General features: G+C 34.3%; 1 protein-coding gene across 1 annotated transcript in view; it reads right to left on the bottom strand.

Annotated features, from left to right (window-relative positions):
- Window positions 1–21,383, bottom strand: part of LOC113516493 (microtubule-associated protein futsch) — a 219,588-nt gene that overhangs the window by 20,682 nt on the left and 177,523 nt on the right. Inside the window, 4 exon segments of the mRNA XM_052899915.1 lie at window positions 43–9,935; window positions 9,937–13,367; window positions 17,101–17,272; window positions 20,601–20,782. Of these exon segments, the coding sequence (XP_052755875.1) occupies window positions 43–9,935; window positions 9,937–13,367; window positions 17,101–17,272; window positions 20,601–20,782 (13,678 nt within the window).

Raw genomic sequence — 21,383 nt, forward strand, 5'->3', positions numbered from 1 at the left:
TTCTGATTTTTTATCAGTTGGTATCAACTGCGAAAGTGTTACTTCTTTTGAAGTGTCCTCTTTCGCATCCTTAAACTCGGGAACAGATACTGTATCCTTTTCAGGTGTGGATTTAGCCGAAATCTTTTCTTCAGGAGACTCAGATATTTCTTCCTTCTCAGGACTGACTTCTTTGTCAATTTGTTTTTCTGGTATTGAGAGCTTTCTCCTTTCTCTAATCGGGTTTCTTTTTCAGGAGATATTACCCGATCGAGTTCCATTTCTTTATCTGAGGGAATTCCCTCAGTAATCTGCTGGTCAATCGGACTTACCTTTTCTTTAGTTAGAGCAGATTCAGTTTCAAGGACTTTTTCAGAATATGGCAGTTTCTCTTCTTTTGAACCAACTTCTTTTTCTAGAGGTAATTCTATGATAGCTTGTGGGCTAGCTTCCTTATCTGATGTTTTTTTTGCGATAGAGAAATCATCTTTCTTTATTTCTAATGTTTTATCAGTTGGTGTTAACTGCGAAAGTGTTACTGCTTTTGAAGTGTCTTCTTCCGCATGCTTAAGCTCGGGAACGGATACTGCGTCCTTTTCAGGTGTGGGTTTAGCCGAAACCTTTTCTACAGGAGACTCAGATATTTCTTTCTTTTTAAGACTGTCCTCTTTGTCAATTTGTTTTTCTGGTATTGAGCTTTCTTCTTTGTCTAATCGGGTTTCTTTTTCAGGAGATATTACCCGATCGAGTTCTATTTCTTTATCTGAGGGAATTCCTTTTGTAATCTGCTGGTCAATTGGACTTACCTTTTCTTTAGCTAGAGCAGATTTAGTTTCAAGGTCTCTTTCAGAATATGGCAGTTTCTCATCTTTTGAAACAACTTCTTTTTCTAGTGGCAATTCTATGATAGCTTGTGGGCTAGCTTCCTTATCTGATGGTTTTTCTGCGATAGAGAAATCATCTTTCTTTATTTCTAACGTTTTATCAGTTGGTGTTAACTGCGAAAGTGTTTCTTCTTTTGAAGTGTCCTCTTTCAAATCCTTAAATTTGGGAACGGATACTGCATCCTTTTCAGGTGTGGATTTAGCCGAAACCTTTTCTTCAGGAGACTCAGATATTACTTCCTTTTTAGGACTGTCCTCTTTGTGAATTTGTTTTTCTGGTATTGAGCTTTCTTCTTTGTCTAATCGGGTTTCTTTTTCAGGAGATATTACCCGATCGAGTTCCATGTCTTTATCTGAGGGAATTCCTTTTGTAATCTGCTGGTCAATCGGACTTACCTTTTCTTTAGTTAGAGCAGATTCAGTTTCAAGGACTTTTTCAGAATATGGCAGTGTCTCATCTTTTGAAACAACTTCTTTTTCTAGAGGCAATTCTATGATAGCTTTTGGGCTAGCTTCCTTATCCGATGGTTTTTCTGCGATAGAGGAAATATCTTTTTCTATTTCTGATTTTTTATCAGTTGGTATCAACTGCGAAAGTGTTACTTCTTTTGAAGTGTCCTCTTTCGCATCCTTAAACTCGGGAACGGATACTGTATCCTTTTCAGGTGTGGATTTAGCCGAAATCTTTTCTTCAGGAGACTCAGATATTTCTTCCTTCTCAGGACTGACTTCTTTGTCAATTTGTTTTTCTGGTATTGAGCTTTCTCCTTTCTCTAATCGGGTTTCTTTTTCAGGAGATATTACCCGATCGAGTTCCATTTCTTTATCTGAGGGAATTCCCTCAGTAATCTGCTGGTCAATCGGACTTACCTTTTCTTTAGTTAGAGCAGATTCAGTTTCAAGGACTTTTTCAGAATATGGCAGTGTCTCATCTTTTGAAACAACCTCTTTCTCTAGAGACAATTCTAAGGCAGCTTGTGGGCTAGCTTCCTTATCTGATGGTTTTTCCGTTATAGAAGAAGTATCTTTTTCTACTTCTGATTTTTTATCAGTAGGTGTTAACTGTGAAAGTGTTACTTCTTTTGAAGTGTCCTCTTTTGCATCCTTAAACTCGGGAACGGATACTGCATCCTTTTCAGGTGTGGATTTAGCCGAAATCTTTTCTTCAGGAGACTCAGATATTTCTTCCTTCTCAGGACTGACTTCTTTGTCAATTTGTTTTTCTGGTACTGAGCTTTCTCCTTTGTCTAATCGGGTTTCTTTTTCAGGAGATATTACCCGATCGAGTTCCATTTCTTTATCTGAGGGAATTCCCTCAGTAATCTGCTGGTCAATCGGACTTACCTTTTCTTTAGTTAGAGCAGATTCAGTTTCAAGGACTTTTTCAGAATATGGCAGTTTCTCATCTTTTGAACCAACTTCTTTTTCTAGAGGCAATTCTATGATAGCTTGTGGGCTAGCTTCCTTATCTGATGGTTTTTCTGTTATAGAAGAAATATCTTTTTCTACTTCTGATTTTTTATCAGTTGGTGTTAACTGTGAAAGTGTTACTTCTTTTGAAGTGTCCTCTTTTGCATCTTTAAACTCGGGAACGGATACTGCATCTTTTTCAGGTGTGGATTTAGCCGAAATCTTTTCTTCAGGAGACTCAGATATTTCTTCCTTCTCAGGACTGACTTCTTTGTCAATTTGTTTTTCTGGTATTGAGCTTTCTCCTTTCTCTAATCGGGTTTCTTTTTCAGGAGATATTACCCGATCGAGTTCCATTTCTTTATCTGAGGGAATTCCTTCTATAATCTGCTGGTCAATCGGACTTACCTTTTCTTTAGTTAGAGCAGAGTCAATTTCAAGGAATTTTTCAGAATATGGCAGTGTCTCATCTTTTGAAACAACCTCTTTCTCTAGAGACAATTCTAAGTCAGCTTGTGGGCTAGCTTCCTTATCTGATGGTTTTTCCGTTATAGAAGAAGTATCTTTTTCTACTTCTGATTTTTTATCAGTAGGTGTTAACTGTGAAAGTGTTACTTCTTTTGAAGTGTCCTCTTTTGCATCCTTAAACTCGGGAACGGATACTGCATCCTTTTCAGGTGTGGATTTAGCCGAAATCTTTTCTTCAGGAGACTCAGATATTTCTTCCTTCTCAGGACTGACTTCTTTGTCAATTTGTTTTTCTGGTACTGAGCTTTCTCCTTTGTCTAATCGGGTTTCTTTTTCAGGAGATATTACCCGATCGAGCTCCATTTCTTTATCTGAGGGAATTCCTTTTGTAATCTGCTGGTCAATCGGACTTACCTTTTCTTTAGTTAGAGCAGATTCAGTTTCAAGGACTTTTTCAGAATACGGCAGTGTCTCATCTTTTGAAACAACCTCTTTCTCTAGAGACAATTCTAAGGCAGTTTGTGGGCTAGCTTCCTTATCTGATGGTTTTTCTGTTATAGAAGAAATATCTTTTTCTGCTTCTGATTTTTTATCAGTTGGTGTTAACTGTGAAAGTGTTACTTCTTTTGAAGTGTCCTCTTTTGCATCCTTAAACTCGGGAACGGATACTGTATCCTTTTCAGGTGTGGATTTAGCCGAAATCTTTTCTTCAGGAGACTCAGATATTTCTTCCTTCTCAGGACTGACTTCTTTGTCAATTTGTTTTTCTGGTACTGAGCTTTCTCCTTTGTCTAATCGGGTTTCTTTTTCAGGAGATATTACCCGATCGAGTTCCATTTCTTTATCTGAGGGAATTCCTTTTGTAATCTGCTGGTCAATCGGACTTACCTTTTCTTTAGTTAGAGCAGATTCAGTTTCAAGGACTTTTTCAGGATATGGCAGTGTCTCATCTTTTGAAACAACCTCTTTCTCTAGAGACAATTCTAAGTCAGCTTGTGGGCTAGCTTCCTTATCTGATGGTTTTTCCGTTATAGAAGAAGTATCTTTTTCTACTTCTGATTTTTTATCAGTAGGTGTTAACTGTGAAAGTGTTACTTCTTTTGAAGTGTCCTCTTTTGCATCCTTAAACTCGGGAACGGATACTGCATCCTTTTCAGGTGTGGATTTAGCCGAAATCTTTTCTTCAGGAGACTCAGATATTTCTTCCTTCTCAGGACTGACTTCTTTGTCAATTTGTTTTTCTGGTACTGAGCTTTCTCCTTTGTCTAATCGGGTTTCTTTTTCAGGAGATATTACCCGATCGAGCTCCATTTCTTTATCTGAGGGAATTCCTTTTGTAATCTGCTGGTCAATCGGACTTACCTTTTCTTTAGTTAGAGCAGATTCAGTTTCAAGGACTTTTTCAGAATATGGCAGTGTCTCATCTTTTGAAACAACCTCTTTCTCTAGAGACAATTCTAAGGCAGTTTGTGGGCTAGCTTCCTTATCTGATGGTTTTTCTGTTATAGAAGAAATATCTTTTTCTGCTTCTGATTTTTTATCAGTTGGTGTTAACTGTGAAAGTGTTACTTCTTTTGAAGTGTCCTCTTTTGCATCCTTAAACTCGGGAACGGATACTGTATCCTTTTCAGGTGTGGATTTAGCCGAAATCTTTTCTTCAGGAGACTCAGATATTTCTTCCTTCTCAGGACTGACTTCTTTGTCAATTTGTTTTTCTGGTACTGAGCTTTCTCCTTTGTCTAATCGGGTTTCTTTTTCAGGAGATATTACCCGATCGAGTTCCATTTCTTTATCTGAGGGAATTCCTTTTGTAATCTGCTGGTCAATCGGACTCACCTTTTCTTCAGTTAGAGCAGATTCAGTTTCAAGGACTTTTTCAGAATATGGCAGTGTCTCATCTTTTGAAACAACTTCTTTTTCTAGAGGCAATTCTATGATAGCTTTTGGGCTAGCTTCCTTATCCGATGGTTTTTCTGCGATAGAGGAAATATCTTTTTCTATTTCTGATTTTTTATCAGTTGGTATCAACTGCGAAATTGTTACTGCTTTTGAAGTTTCTTCTTTCCCATCCTTAAACTCAGGAATGGACATTGCATCTTTTTCAGGTGTGGATTTAGTCGAAACCTTTTCTTCAGGAGACTCAGAGATTACTTCCTTTTCAGAACTGACTTCTTTGTCAATTTGTTTTTCTGGTATTGAGCTTTCTTCTTTCTCTAATCGGGTTTCTTTTTCAGGAGATATTACCCGATCGAGTTCCATTTCTTTATCTGAGGGAATTCCTTTTGTAATCTGCTGATCAATTGGACTTACCTTTTCTTTAGTTAGAGCAGATTCAATTTCAAGGACTTGTTCAGAATATGGCAGTGTCTCATCTTTTGAAACAACTTCTTTTTCTAGAGGCAATTCTATGATAGCTTTTGGGCTAGCTTCCTTATCCGATGGTTTTTCTGCGATAGAGGAAATATCTTTTTCTATTTCTGATTTTTTATCAGTTGGTATCAACTGCGAAATTGTTACTGCTTTTGAAGTTTCTTCTTTCCCATCCTTAAACTCAGGAATGGACATTGCATCTTTTTCAGGTGTGGATTTAGTCGAAACCTTTTCTTCAGGAGACTCAGAGATTACTTCCTTTTCAGAACTGACTTCTTTGTCAATTTGTTTTTCTGGTATTGAGCTTTCTTCTTTCTCTAATCGGGTTTCTTTTTCAGGAGATATTACCCGATCGAGTTCCATTTCTTTATCTGAGGGAATTCCTTTTGTAATCTGCTGATCAATTGGACTTACCTTTTCTTTAGTTAGAGCAGATTCAATTTCAAGGACTTGTTCAGAATATGGCAGTGTCTCATCTTTTGAAACAACTTCTTTTTCTAGAGGCAATTCTATGATAGCTTTTGGGCTAGCTTCCTTATCCGATGGTTTTTCTGCGATAGAGGAAATATCTTTTTCTATTTCTGATTTTTTATCAGTTGGTATCAACTGCGAAATTGTTACTGCTTTTGAAGTTTCTTCTTTCCCATCCTTAAACTCGGGAACGGACACTGCATCCTTTTCAGGTGTGGATTTAGCCGAAATCTTTTCTTCAGAAGACTCAGAGATTACTTCCTTTTCAGGACTGATCTCTTTGTCAATTTGTTTTTCTGGTATTGAGCTTTCTTCTTTGTCTAATCGGGTTTCTTTTTCAGGAGATATTACCCGATCGAGCTCCATTTCTTTATCTGAGAGAATTCCTTTTGTAATCTGCTGATCAATTGGACTTACCTTTTCTTTAGTTAGAGCAGATTCAATTTCAAGGACTTGTTCAGAATATGGCAGTGTCTCATCTTTTGAAACAACTTCTTTTTCTAGAGGCAATTCTATGATAGCTTTTGGGCTAGCTTCCTTATCCGATGGTTTTTCTGCGATAGAGGAAATATCTTTTTCTATTTCTGATTTTTTATCAGTTGGTATCAACTGCGAAATTGTTACTGCTTTTGAAGTTTCTTCTTTCCCATCCTTAAACTCAGGAATGGACATTGCATCTTTTTCAGGTGTGGATTTAGCCGAAATCTTTTCTTCAGGAGATTCAGAGATTACTTCCTTTTCAGAACTGACTTCTTTGTCAATTTGTTTTTCTGGTATTGAGCTTTCTTCTTTGTCTAATCGGGTTTCTTTTTCAGGAGATATTACCCGATCGAGCTCCATTTCTTTATCTGAGAGAATTCCTTTTGTAATCTGCTGATCAATTGGACTTACCTTTTCTTTAGTTAGAGCAGATTCAGCTTCAATGACTTTTTCAGAATATGGCAGTGTCTCATCTTTGGAACCAACTTCTTTTTCTAGTGACAATTCTATGATAGCTTGTGGACTAGCTTCCTTGTCTGATGGTTTTTCTGTGATAGAAAAAATATCTTTTCCTATTTCTGATTTTTTATCAGTTGGTGTCAACTGCGAAAGTGTTACTTCTTTTGAAGTGTCCTCTTTCGCATCCTTAAACTCGGGAACGGATACTGTATCCTTTTCAGTTGTGGATTTAGCCGAAATCTTTTCTTCAGGAGACTTAGAAATTTCTTCCTTTTTAAAACTATCCTCTTTATCAATTTGTTTTTCTGGTAATAAACTTCCTTCTTTGTCTGACCGCGTATCTTTTTCAGGAGATATAGCACGATCGAGTTCTATTTTTTTATCTGAGGGAATTCCTTTTGTAATCTGCTGGTCAATCGGACTTACCTTTTCTTTAGCTAGAGCAGATTTAGTTTCAAGGTCTTTTTCAGAATATGGCAGTTTCTCATCTTTGGAACCAATTTCTTTTTCTAGTGGCAATTCTATGATAGCTTGTGGGCTCGCTTCCTTATCTGATGGTTTTTCTGCGATAGAGAAATCATCTTTCTTTATTTCTAACGTTTTATCAGTTGGTGTTAACTGCGAAAGTGTTTCTTCTTTTGAAGTGTCTTCTTTCGAATCCTTAAATTCGGGAACGGATATTGCATCCTTTTCAGGTGTGGATTTAGCCGAAACCTTTTCTTCAGAAGACTCAGATATTTCTTCCTTTTTAGGACCGTCCTCTTTTTTTATTTGTTTTTCCGGTATTGAGCTTTCTTCTTTGTCTAACCGGGTTTCTTTTTCAGGAGATATTACCCGATCGAGTTCCATTTTTTTATCTGAAGGAATTCCTTCTGTAATCTGCTGGTCAATCGGACTTACCTTTTCTTTAATTAGAGCAGATTCAGTTTCTAGGACTTTTTCAGAATATGGCAGTTTCTCATCTTTTGAACCAACTTCTTTTTCTAGAGGCAATTCTATGATAGCTTGTGGGCTAGCTTCCTTATCTGATGTTTTTTCTGCGATAGAGAAATCATCTTTCTTTATTTGTAATGTTTTATCAGTTGGTGTTAACTGCGAAAGTGTTACTGCTTTTGAAGTGTCTTCTTCCGCATCCTTAAGCTCGGGAACGGATACTGCGTCCTTTTCAGGTGTGGGTTTAGCCGAAACCTTTTCTACAGGAGACTCAGATATTTCTTTCTTTTTAGGACTGTCCTCTTTGTCAATTTGTTTTTCTGGTATTGAGCTTTCTTCTTTCTCTAATCGGGTTTCTTTTTCAGGAGATATTACCTGATCGAGTTCTATTTCTTTATCTGAGGGAATTCCTTTTGTAATCTGCTGGTCAATCGGACTTACCTTTTCTTTAGCTAGAGCAGATTTAGTTTCAAGGTCTCTTTCAGAATATGGCAGTTTCTCATCTTTTGAAACAACTTCTTTTTCTAGTGGCAATTCTATGATAGCTTGTGGGCTAGCTTCCTTATCTGATGGTTTTTCTGCGATAGAGAAATCATCTTTCTTTATTTCTAACGTTTTATCAGTTGGTGTTAACTGCGAAAGTGTTTCTTCTTTTGAAGTGTCCTCTTTCGAATCCTTAAATTCGGGAACGGATACTGCATCCTTTTCAGGTGTGAATTTAGCCGAAACCTTTTCTTCAGGAGACTCAGATATTTCTTCCTTTTTAGGACCGTCCTCTTTGTGAATTTGTTTTTCTGGTATTGAGCTTTCTTCTTTCTCTATTCGGGTTTCTTTTTCAGGAGATATTACACGATGGAGTTCATCAATAGAAGATAATGTTTCTTTCTCGGCATTAGGTTCAATGTCCTCATGTTTTTCATACGGTAATAATTTCTTCTCTGCTTTAGGACCAGATTCTTCAATGTCCTCAATTTTTACAGTCTCATTAAGCTCTGTATTTGATATTCCGTCTTTACTATCTTCTGTTGTGCTAATTATGGTATGTATTTTTAATTTCTTTACAATGCCTTTTATATCGGAATATTTAGTTTTAATAACGGTAGTTACAATTGTTCTTTTAATAGAAGTAGTTTCACGTATAATTTCTTCGGTTTTGGTAGTTGTAGTTTTTTCTGGTTCTCCATATGCCTGAAACCCTTGTAATTCTAAAATTTTATTTTCTGTAAGTTTATTTTCTTTCTCTGTGATCTTTTTAATATCAGAACTTACTTCAATCTCCTGTATTGTTTGTAAAATGCCTTTATCAGGTTTATCTTTGAGCACATCCTCAGTCGTATCTGATATTTTTAAATCACTATTGGTATAGGTATTAAAACTCCCATCAGGATTTCTATCAATAGTGTTAGTTAATGTGATGGTCTTTAATTTTGTCACTAATCCCTTCGAGTTCGCATATTTAGTTATAATAATTTTAGTTACTATTGTTCGTTCTATAACTACAGATCCCTCTTTTACTTTTTCAGTTTTTGAAGTCACAACTTCTTCTGGACTTTCGTATTGAGTTAGTCCAAATATATTTATTAAGTCATTAGTTATCGATTTATCTTTTTCCGTAAGTTTTTCCATTTCCTTATTAAAATTAATTTCTATTTCTTTCTTTATTAACAATTTTTCATCTTTGAATTCAATATTGTCAGGCTTTTCTGGTAAAATTTCCTTGTCTAAGTCTGCTATTTTATTTGTTGCTTGTACTTTGTTTTCAATATTTGTATCTATTTCAGATTTCGTTATATCTTTAATGGATTTACCATCGATTTCCGTAATTTGATTTTTGTCAACAATGTAATCAATGACGTTTTTTTCTGGACCGACTTGCATTTTATCAAGTTTGTCAGAAACTACTTCTTTCATAATTTGTGATTCTATAATGAGACTTCCAGTCTCTGGAATATCATGTAAGCTCATTTCATCTTTGTCTTTTTCAGAAACAAATTGTTTTTTACCTTCTTTTATTGAAAGCGAAAGGTCAACAGATGAAACTTTTGCACTTATTTCTTTGATTTCCCTGTTATTTATTTTATCTTCCATGTCTGTAGCATCCAAATCTTGGTATTTAGGAATTATCTGTACCACTTTCTCTGTACTAGGTTCTACTGAAAGAACTTTGTTGAGAATAGCATCAGGATCCGAAATAATTGTTTTATCGATAAGGACCGTTTCTTCTGGCACTGTACTTTTAATATCATTTTTTTCAATAACTTGTGCCAATGCTTCTTCTTCTTTTTGAGTACAGATTTTTGTCGCTTTTACATCGGTTGGTTTTAGTTTTTCTATTTGAGTAGCATCCAATCTATCCAATGATAAATCTTTATCAATACCTACAAGATCTGTTTGTTCTTTCATATCTAATTGTTTAACTGGTAAATGTTTAGACTCAATATAACCAGGACTTTTCTTTTCTGGACTTTCTATCTCTATCGCTTTTCTCAGCAACAACATACTTCGTCTCTGTATCGTCTTGTAATTTTGGAGAAAGTTCTTTTTTCCTCAAATCTGTTAACTTTTCTTCTAATTTTTCTAATGTTTTTGCTGAATCCAATGTAATGCTTAATCCTTTTTCTGAATAAATTTCTTTATTTGAAATTTCAATATTTAACTTATTATCTTCTTCGTTATACGTTTCTTTTTTCTCCTTATCCACAATGGGTTTACTTTCTTGCTTGATTTCCAATTTTTCTTTTATTAAGTTGCTCTCTTTTGGTGAATGTTTTGATGATTCTTGATATTCTTTAACTTCTTCAGGTTTCTTTGTGATATCTTCAACATGATATTCTGAAGACGATGTCTTTTCTTCTTTAGTATCACGTTTAACTCGTTTACCTTCACTTAGAACTGTTTTGTCTGAAATATCACTTATATCTTCTGAAGTAACTGACCTAACAGGTGATGCTTCTTTATGTATTTCTGTGACTTCATGGTCTAATGTAGAGTCTAATCTTTTTTCTTTTACATCTTTAACTAATTTTTCTTCATGCTTATCATGCCCTATATCTGTTTCAGTTGATAAAAACAATTTTGTAGCTTCTATTGCATCTAATATTGTAGTTTCTGTTTTAGCAAAACTATCTGGTGATTTACTCAGTACTACAGGAGATTTTTCGGCCATGATTTCTTCTAGGCTTTTATCTGATTTTAAAACCTCAGCTACATCAGCTACAATTTTTTCTACATCTTTTGGACTAAGTGGAGGTTTTTCTAAATGTTCTAATTTCTGTGCTTCTTCTATTTCCTTTTCAACATCTTCGGGTATAGACGGAATTTTTTCAGGCATACTAGACACCTCTTCTATAATTATTACGTCATCTTTAATAGGAGAATCAAGAGTTGTAATATGCGTTTCTCTTAATTGTTCTGTATACTGGCTATAATTATATTGAGTATCGTCATATTCTTTAACAGGTTCTAATTCTTTTTCAGAAATGGAAGATATTTTTACTTGTTCATGATACATAGGAGATTCTGGTGCTGATCCAGGCGTTACCGTTACAAGTTCAGCGTGAGATGCTCCTTGAACAGTTTTTACTACTATATTACCTTCAATACCATGATCTGTAAGGGCCAAATCCTTTGGTACTTTAATCTCATGTATAAATCCTACATCAGGTTTACGTTTAAATATGTCTTCTTCAACAGGAGTTTTTTTCTCTTCATATGTCCTGTAGTCTACTTCTTCATGTAAAGGAAGATCAGCAACTTCATCAGGTGTTTTGACAATTTCTCTAACTAGCATGGGTTGGGAATCTATTTTAGTAATTTTTTCTATTGACAAAGGTTTTTTTATATCCATTAAAGTCTGAGGAGGAACCACTTCTTTTGTTTCTTCTTGAATATGTTTTTCCTCAATTTTTTGATCTTCTTTAATACCATCGAGTGTAATACGTTCATCTTCAGGCAGCGTTGGTGCTGTTGTAGCACCTGATTCTACGGTAGTTGATATTTTTTCGTCTGGTTGAGATTCTTGTACAATATTTAATTCAAGAGAATCTTTAGGTTTTGTTATACCACTTTTACTCTCTGATGTTTTCTTTTCACTGCTTATGTCTTGTTTTTCCTCGAAACTTACAGAATGTTCTTTAGAATCTAAAGCTTTTAAATCAGTACCCAAGCTATCTTCTAGTTTTCCCTTAGTCTCTTCAATTTTGTTTCCACTTAAAAGTACATGATCTTTTGCCTTTTCAGACTCTTCCTTGTCTTTGGTAAGTTTATGAAGTTCTTCTTCTTGCTCGTGACTACTTTCGCGATCAACGATTGAATCTTCAGTATATTGGTCTACTTCTTCTTTTTCTATTATTAAATATTCTTCTTCAAATTCACCATCGACGTTCGTTTCTGTTTTAACATTATCTATCATACAAGTTATTTTTTCGATATCTGATCGTCCCACATATTCTACTTTCTCTTCAGCTTCACTATCTCTATTAAAAACAGCTTCAATTTCTCTCACAATTTCTTGTTCTTCTCTTTCATCCAATTCTTGCTGTTTAATATCATCAAGAGATTTAGATGTCTCTTCGTCTGATTTTTTGGCATCTTTTAAAATATCTTCATAATTTACCCTTTGTAATCCTTTTAATTTGGAAGTATCAGTTCTTACTGACTTAACAGACTTTGAAGGACTTTTCATGGTCTTTAATCCTTTAACCGGAGAAGCAAGCGGCCTTGGTCTACGTGATATTGGTTCTCGCTTTGCTTTAGTTTCTTTTCTTTCCAGCGGTTTACTCATTAAATCTCGTTTTGGAGATGCTTGTTTATATTTTGATTCTACAACACGGCGATTATTAGCTTCTTTGGCACTTTTAGCAGGCGTGCTGCCTGGGCTTAGTTTCCTTGTTTTACTTCTTACTTTATCTTTTAAAACTGGTTGCATAGTAGACGATGTTAGTTTTGTGTCAATAATTTTTTTTGGTGTAGTTGGTGGAGATTTCTTTTCTTCGCTTGCAATTTTTTTGTCTATTACAGTTGGCAAGGATTTTTTTTCTAGAGTCTTTTGTGTAGTACGATGGCTAACTTTACTTTTACTTATTGACGTTGTCATATCTGATTTAATACGACTTTCAGATTTCTTTTTTATTTTTATGTCATCTAATTTTTTTGTTTCAACAGCCTTACCTAGAGAGTCTTTAATGTCTTCTTTAGTATCAGTCTTATCAGAGCGTTTAATTTTTTTCTCTATAACCTTTTCTTTCTTTCTTAAATCTTTCTTTTTAGGCAAACCATCTATCACAGTGCTTTCATACTGAGCAATTTTATCATCTAATTTGGATTCTATTCTTGCAGTTATAGCTTCATGTAAAACTGACTCAATTTTTTTATCTTCGTTCTCAACAAGTTCGCTAAGTAATTTATTGTCTATGATATTTTTAGAATCTGTTATATCTCTAATTATATTATCTTTTTGCGGCGGGGGTTCCGGTTCAACATTTTTATCTTCTTTCGTCTTTTCTGTGATTAAACTTCTTTCTTTACTAACTTTAGATACTGTGTGTTTTGCTAATTTTGTTGCGGATACAGTTGTAGTTGTGCTTACAGACTGAGCAGCCGCTGCCATTTGCCGCCCCGTACATGTTGGATGTTGTAAAAATTCTAAATGTTTTAATTTTTCAAGTCCTTCGAAGATTTTGTGTTGCGGTGTGGAGCCAGGAAACATTATTCTTGTTATTGTATCATCTGGATTCGCCGGACGCCATACCAATAGCGCACATATTGAAACTAAGTTGGGAATTGGAAAGTTAAATTGTCCTGATACACTTGCACCTTCAAACAGTTTTTGTTCACTATTGTGCCACCTTTTTAAAAATTCACGAACATATTTGGAGTCCCTGGACGGATTCAGTACGTACATGTCAAGGGTCCCTGAAAGATAAAAAGAAAAAAACAATAATTACAAAGGAAATAAGTATCTATTTGATTTAAACTATAAAAAGGACAAACTTGATTGTTTGTTTGTAACTGTAATGGATAAATTAAAAAAATACTTAAGCTACATTATCAGCGAGCTACATGGGTTATATGTTACTTTCGAAAAAAATATCTATTGAGACCTCTACGAAAATGAAAATTTCATGAAACTGAGAAGGAAAGCTAGTAATGGATAAATTCGAAAACTGCTTAATCCTCTGGCCGTGTATTTTATTTTTTTACAACAATAAAACACATCGCTTTGACAGCAAATAGCAGAACGAGTATTTAGGCATCCAGCGAGATTCTGAGAAATGATATCAATCTACTAAAACAAAAATAGCGGGATAACAACGTCAATAAATATAAAAAATGCGAGCACGTCGAAATCGCGGAATGTGTAAAATTAAACTAGTAGATACTGCATACGGAAATCGCGGGATGCCCGGTCAAAGGGTTAACGAATTAAAAATTCTTTCATACAGAGCTTCATGTTCACCAAAGGTAGACTTTGTACAAAAGTCGATTGCTTGGGCACCTCTGTCCCATTCAAGTTATATCCGTGAAGCAGCTGTGTTTGCATGGCTGTGTTTCAGTTTGAAGGGTGGGATATGACGTGAATTTACTGGGTACAGAGGAATAACACCTGAGTCCTCAGGAATGGTAACGCATGGGGGGTATCATGGGCGAAAGAGTATGCTCTGTTATGTCCATGGCACTGCTCACGTCTATAGGCGACGGTTACCACTTTCCATCAGGCGGGCCGTCAGCTTGTTTGCCATTCTCAGTAGTATAAAAAAAAAAAGAAAAAATGTAATATTATTTTATTAACTAATATTATAAAGAGGAAAGATTAGATTTTTTTCTATGTTCATTTGTAATGTTTAAATTAAAAAAAACGACTTAACTGGTTTTAAAAATTCTCTCACCTATATTAAAGCTACATTAGAAGAGAGCAACGTATGCTATATGTTATTTAAAACAAAATACAGAACTTTACAAAATTTGCAACATTGTAACTTAAAATATAAAACAATTGCCTATAAAAGTCATTATTTGGTTTGTATTGTAAAAACTATCGATGGGCTGATAATGATGCTAGAAAAATTATATCAGCCATATAAAAAAAAAAAAAACATATTTGTGATAGACATGCGTTCAATAAATATTATTGAGACATACTGCTTATATATAAAGAAAAGAGTGCCGCGGCATCCTTGAAATCTATTTAAAAATGCAGCTTGCAGATTAAAACTTGGACCGCGAATCACCTATCGTCCGCATCAAGCGTCTGTATAACGATATTGTAAAAACCAAGCCTGAACTTGATATTCACAACGATTGTCACTCTGTGTTCATGGCAAAATAAAAATGTTGGTGTACCTCGCCATTGCATTATATTTATTTATAATTTAAAATAATTTAAACGCAATTTTACTTTATTTATGTATATTGTCAATATCTTTAACCATTTAATGACATTTAATAATTTAATTCCATTTTAATGTTTATCAAACACAAAGCATGCTGTGGTCGCCTATAAATGTAAGAACAATTAGATCTAATCCACTAGTGTAATGAAATTGAAATGTTTCGCTGTATCGTACGTTGATGATCCTATAAATAAATAAAAGAAATTCCGTCTTATTAAAAATAATTCTATAGATTCTTATTTTACAGTATGGGAGAATATTATGCCTACACATCCCAAAAATAGTTAACATAATTATTGATAATATAAATATTTAAGACTTGACATAAATTTGTTATTGATATAACATGTAGGCTACCAACCTCTTTCAAACCTACATAGTTACAGAAAAATAAATAGTGACGTTCTTGACAATCTCCTTGTCTTAGCAATTTTTACCGAATTATATTTTGTATCGCGACTTATTATATCTGGATTTATTTACTGTAAATATTATTAATTATACAATCTCGTACTAAGTCTTTCTTTCTTTCACTCCTTCTGAATTTATATATATAAATATCATCAAGCACACATCTCTACATCGCTACAAACATATGGAATGTAATTTGTATTTAATTAATAATAATAATGTAATTGTTAATTTTATTTGACGATATTGAATATGTACTTACACACATTTATTGATTTGACTTGATAATTGTTTGAGAATTGTTATTTCTTTTTTTATTATTCTTTAATCATAATAATCTCTAAGATAAATTTGTATCCTTATTTAAGCAATAAATTAGATTTGCACGCCTACAATTTTAAGGCAATTAAACAGATGCCAAAAAGTTTTGTCAAATGTCTGTTTAAAGCAAATAAATATTTCATTTCATTTCATTTCATAAAATTAGTGTCAAACATTACTCGTATTACATTATTTAAACAATATTTAATCATACAGAAATATGTACAGTTAAGGAGAAGGTTATTTTAAAAAATTTAGAACTGTTCTCAAAAAACACTTATCGAACAAAGCCTAGAACAAGCTAAACGATTACTTGAATGACAAATGTGTTAAACGACCACGCGTGGGCTTATTGATGTCTATCTAATTTTAGACATTTAAATAAACATGAAAAACGCTATGTTGATATTTAAAATTTGATTAAAAGAGTAACTGTTGAGTTTCTTGCGGCTTCTTCTCAGCAGAAAACAATTTTCCGAACTTCGCATTCATAAAAAAAGACGATTTGAAAGTGCTTGTAAATAAGTCTATTTCAATAAAGACAATTTAAATTTGAATTTTTTAAATGTTCTAAGTATTTTTTTTTTTTTAATTTAGAATAACAAAAATTTTGACGGCAATTCTGATGTAAAGTGGTAACCGTCGCCTATAGACATGAGCAGTACTATGGACATAACAGAGTATACTGTTTCGCCCATGATACCCCCCATGCATTGCCATTCCTGAGGACTCAGGTGTTACGCCTCTGTACCCTGTGAATTTACTATTATAATCATTATTAAAATGTAATACATTATTTATAATTTAAAATGATTTCTCAGTATAATGTTTAAATTTTTATTTTATACTATTTATTTTTAATAAGACAGACTTTTTTGCTCAGACAAACGGATATTATAATATTGTATTACGATATTATGTAATTAATATCACTTTCCCTTTAAATTTAATCTTGCTGGTTACTTCGTTTAAATCATAGTTTTATTTAATGCTCTTCTAATACAGTTAATTGTTCGTTATAGTAATATTTATGTATTTTATTTGTTTATTTATACTTTTATACACATTAAAATATGTGTACAGGGCGGACTTAATGCCTGATGGCTTCTCTACCAGACAACCGTTACGATAAACAGAGAGAGTAAATGGCGGTGCATTGATTTAAAAAAAAATTGTAAAAAAAAAAAATTTAAAAAAATAGCAATTTATGATAAATAAACATACAAGAATCTTCATATGAATATATCAAGTATTTCTTTATTTTTTCTCAATTTAATCTTGCATCGCCTACATATTTTTCGGTTTGCCCAACGGTTGACTGGTAGAGAACACCGTCCGGTGTTAAGTCCGCCAAATGTACATATAATTTTACTGTGCGTTAAAGTTTAAATAAATAAATATAAAAAAATGTATGTAGTAAATTGTTTACACAAGTTTTAAATACATAAATACAACTATAGAAAGTTTACCGTTTTTTTTAAGACCGTATGGATCTACTTGTATATAAACAGAAAAATACCCACCATGTCCAACTTTATGGTAGAGATTGATCGGTTCTGGACTTCGGTAGCAGTGCTGCGGTTTGAGGTTGATGTGCCTTAGGTCAGCCATCATGTCGGAGCCCTCCTGCAGCAGCGACACTAGCAAGGGATCGGCGTCTTTGTCCCCATCGGGACTGGTGACGGCTCGCCTTTCCTGAAAACATTAAACAAATTATGTTTAACAAGCTTGTTAAAGATACGGTGATTCTGGTAATAGTACTAGTTAAATCTCGCAGCTTTGTCCGTGTAAATTCATATTCATATTTCTATGTATGTTACCCAAAATATAAAAAGCTACATTTGGTGGTTTAAGTAAAAGTAGTGTCACTCTTAAATACCTCTAAAGCCTGATTGCAGTTGCCAATCCGCCTGCCAAGCGTGGCAACTACTGGCAAAAGCCCCCAAGGAGGAGGCTTATGTTCAGCAATTAAAAGCTGATATGATGATGATGAAATTAAAGTAAAGCTAATTATATCCTGCGGATTTTCCCGCGTGAATCATTACATAAAGTGTCCTATGTGCTTGTATATTATGTAACTAGGATATCATATCATGATATCTGTATGGAATATACATGGCTACCATTGTCCATCAAGTGGACTGTCAGATTGTCATTTTAAGTAGCATAAAACACTTTACTCGTGTACCAAATTTCATTCAAATTAGTTCAGTAGTTTTTGTGTGAAGAAGTAACAAATATCCAACTATCCATCCTTACAATCTTTTGTATTGATAATGTTAATAGGGTTAATTAATTATGTGCTAATTTAGGATACAGTCTATTTTTTTTATTTATTTATTTATTCCATCAATCAAGGGTAATAGCGTCTTCCTTAAAACATCATCACAAGCCTAAATGCGGCTGTCAACCCGCCTGCCAAGCGTGGCAATTACTGGCAAGACCTGTCATTATGGGAAACCCTATTTCAGCAGTGGACACTTAACGGCTGATATGATGATGAAGTATTAAATATGCAATATAATAAAAAAAAAATACCTTATAATTGTGTACAAATATATCACTGTCACTTTCAAAATATTATTTTATTATTATTATTTTATTTATTTATTACAAAATTCACAGCTCTTAGAAATTATAATATTGTATCATAATTATTATATTATGTTAGTATTTAAGGCTATTAATTATTTATAATAATTAATATATATCTAAAAAATAATCAAGTTCAGTGTTACACGACTTGCGTTCTATATGCGATTAATCACTTTGACTACACCACCGTATCAGTGGAAGCCGATATTTTTCGCTCGAGTAGTTACAATATTCATAATACAAAAGAGAGCAATACTAATAGATATAATTCAAAATTCAATTTGACTTGTTTACAAGCATGTTTAAATCGTCATTTCTTTTAAATCAACTGCAAGGTTCGGAAAGTTGTTATCTGCTGAGAAGAGCCCGCAAGAAACTCAACAGTTAATCCTTGTTCATATTTAATTTATAAATAAAAAAAAAGAATACATTTTAAAAAGCAATAATAAATTTAAATGTAAAACAACTAGATGGCCCGGTCAACTTCATGTTACATAAAACGCCATCTGTTATAAGTACTACGAAGTGGTGATTTCAATACAAAATTACCTATTCTTAATTTTTCGATTTTAAAACTCAACTTTTGGGGTTTTCCAATTTTAAAAATCGAGATGATATATTTAAATTTAATCCTTACTAAAATTTAAAATGTGATAGTGAGTTTGTCAGTTAATTACTTTATAGCGTCTTAACAGCTTAACCAATCACTAAGAAGTTTGTTATATATGGGATGAAAGAGGATCATAATCATCATATCAGTTGTTCACTGCTGAACATAAGCCTCTCGGGGCGAAAGGGATTATTAGCAATGGAGTTTGACAGCCCCATTGCTAGCAATATGCCTTATTAGGTCGACCTTCTCGTGGTTCTTCCTGGAAACCATCGTGAACAATTCTTGTTGAATTCGTCATGATGGGCTAACTGACCTACTTCATCCTCACCTATCATTCTTCTCTGGTGCCCCGCCGGTGTATACCGATAGCGCGGATGGGGTTACCATTCCATTATCATCCATTAAAAAAAAACATAAGCCTTTCATAAGAGGTGGAGAGTGAGAGTGCAGAGGAGGAAGCACGTGGGTAGGCAAACGCAGTTAGGATTTGGAGATGTTTTAAGAGGGACCTGCTGCCAATTTCTAGACCATTAAGTTCTCTTAGTTGCCTCTTACGACACCCGTGGGAAATGAAGGGATGGTCAATTCTATGCCGAGACTATACGGCGATGAAACAGGATATAGGCTATTTTTTATCCTAGTCAGTACAAGCAGACAAAGTCGCGGGTAAAAACTAGTTATATAAATTTATTAATTTTATATCATGAATGTTCTTGGTTGATGTTGCATTATAATCAGTAAGTAGCATGCCCAATCAGGTGTAACCTCTCAGGTAGTGTTACAAACTTGATACGAGACCTTGGGTGACGCGACGCTATGGCGCCTACCAACCTCATACAGTAAAAACGTGGGGAGGAACCGTCAGTAATGGGAAATTGTGGTCTCATTGCTGGCAATATATACCATGAAATGGACCTCCATGCGTTCTTTCTGGAGACTATATTGATTTTTGCACCTACGCTATATACGCGTTATACACTGTCGGGACATCAGTGAGGGATGACAGGTGACGATGAAAGCAGGTCAGCTAGCCCATCATGACGAATTGCACTAGAATTAACCACGATGGTTTTCAATGATAACCACGTGGAGGTCGATCTGATAGAGCGTATTGCTAGCAATGGGGCAGTTAAACCCCATTACTAACAATCCCTTTCCATCCCCTATCCTATTGGTTACGTCATGATAGGCCAACTGACCTAACTTCATCCTCACTTATCCCTCATTTATATTGGGACCCCGTTATGATAGCGGTGGCGCAAAGGAAGTTACCATTCCAGTATTGTCCTTAAAATTTGCTAAAGTAGTTGATAGGTTTTTGAATAAGACGTAACACTTTGATCATACCATATATTGAACAGTTGGTTTGCTAGATAGAAAAAAATCATTATTGAAATAGCAAGACTCAAATAAATAGTAAAAACTAACTAGGTACATCTATATTACAAAGGGAACTTAATGGTCAAAAAATGGGCAGCAGCGTCACTCTTCAAACAAAACCAAGCCTAACTGCTGTTGCCAATTCGCCTGTCAAGTGTGGTAATTACTGGCAAAACACCCCAAGGGGGAAGCTTATGTTCAACAGTCGAGAGTTAATGGGTGATATAATGATGATATAAATATATAAATCAAAATAAAGAAATAAAACAAAAGAAAGAAATAAAGGTACTAAAAGAGGCCCTTCTATACAAACAATATTGTGTCTATATTTGACGCTGACCAGTTTAACGCCTGATGATAGAGCAATTTTATGCCTGACGTAAAGATCATTTCGAAGTATTCGCAGATAAGGGCTCGTAAAAACTTATTAATTACCTCTAGATTACAGAAGAAATGTCCAATCTGCGGGTAGACATTAGCCGAGGCCTTCCTGCGCAGGACTGCGGCCATGCCTGACACTGAGCAGTTGTTGAGCCTGGTGAAGAGGACCGCGTCGAGGCGGTCCAAGTGACGCGCGAAATCCCACCAGCACGCCTTGCGGGAGAATCCACCGTCCACTGGAATTGGTAAAGAATCGTATGTTTAATATCGGGAACTTGATTGTTAGCATAATCAATCAATCAAGCAAGTAAACGATCAATCAATCAATCAAACGATCAATCAAACAAACAATCAACTAACCAACCAATCTATCAATCATTTATTTGTAAAAATCTCTAACCCAAAAAGAGGGATTATAATTTTTTTTCTTTATCGGAATTTCGTCGGAATAATTCTCATAGTAATACATTGATTTCGATACTATTTTTTAAGCTAGTTTATTCTGAATAACCGTGAATGTTTAATGAAAAAAATTAACAACTAGAAAAGAAGGTATCTGAACAATACTGTAGTTAGTAAATTGATTAGAATAGAATTGAAACAATTTTTCAAATAGACTTGTTTAAAGGATCTTGTAAATCATAAATTTTTTGTTTTTTTTATGATATGATAGCATAAGCATACAAATTCTATATTTTAAATGTTCACAGTCGAATAAAAATTTGATACGAATTTCTTATGATTCTGAAAATCCTAAATATTTATAATCTATATGTTTATTAAGGTACTTACAAATACTTTGTACAAAAGTCAATTGCTTGGGTACCTCTGTCCCAT

The sequence above is a fragment of the Galleria mellonella genome, unplaced genomic scaffold (genome assembly GCF_026898425.1).
Source record: "Galleria mellonella isolate WM207_F2 unplaced genomic scaffold, CSIRO_AGI_GalMel_v1 utg1217, whole genome shotgun sequence".
Lineage (NCBI taxonomy): Eukaryota > Metazoa > Arthropoda > Insecta > Lepidoptera > Pyralidae > Galleria > Galleria mellonella.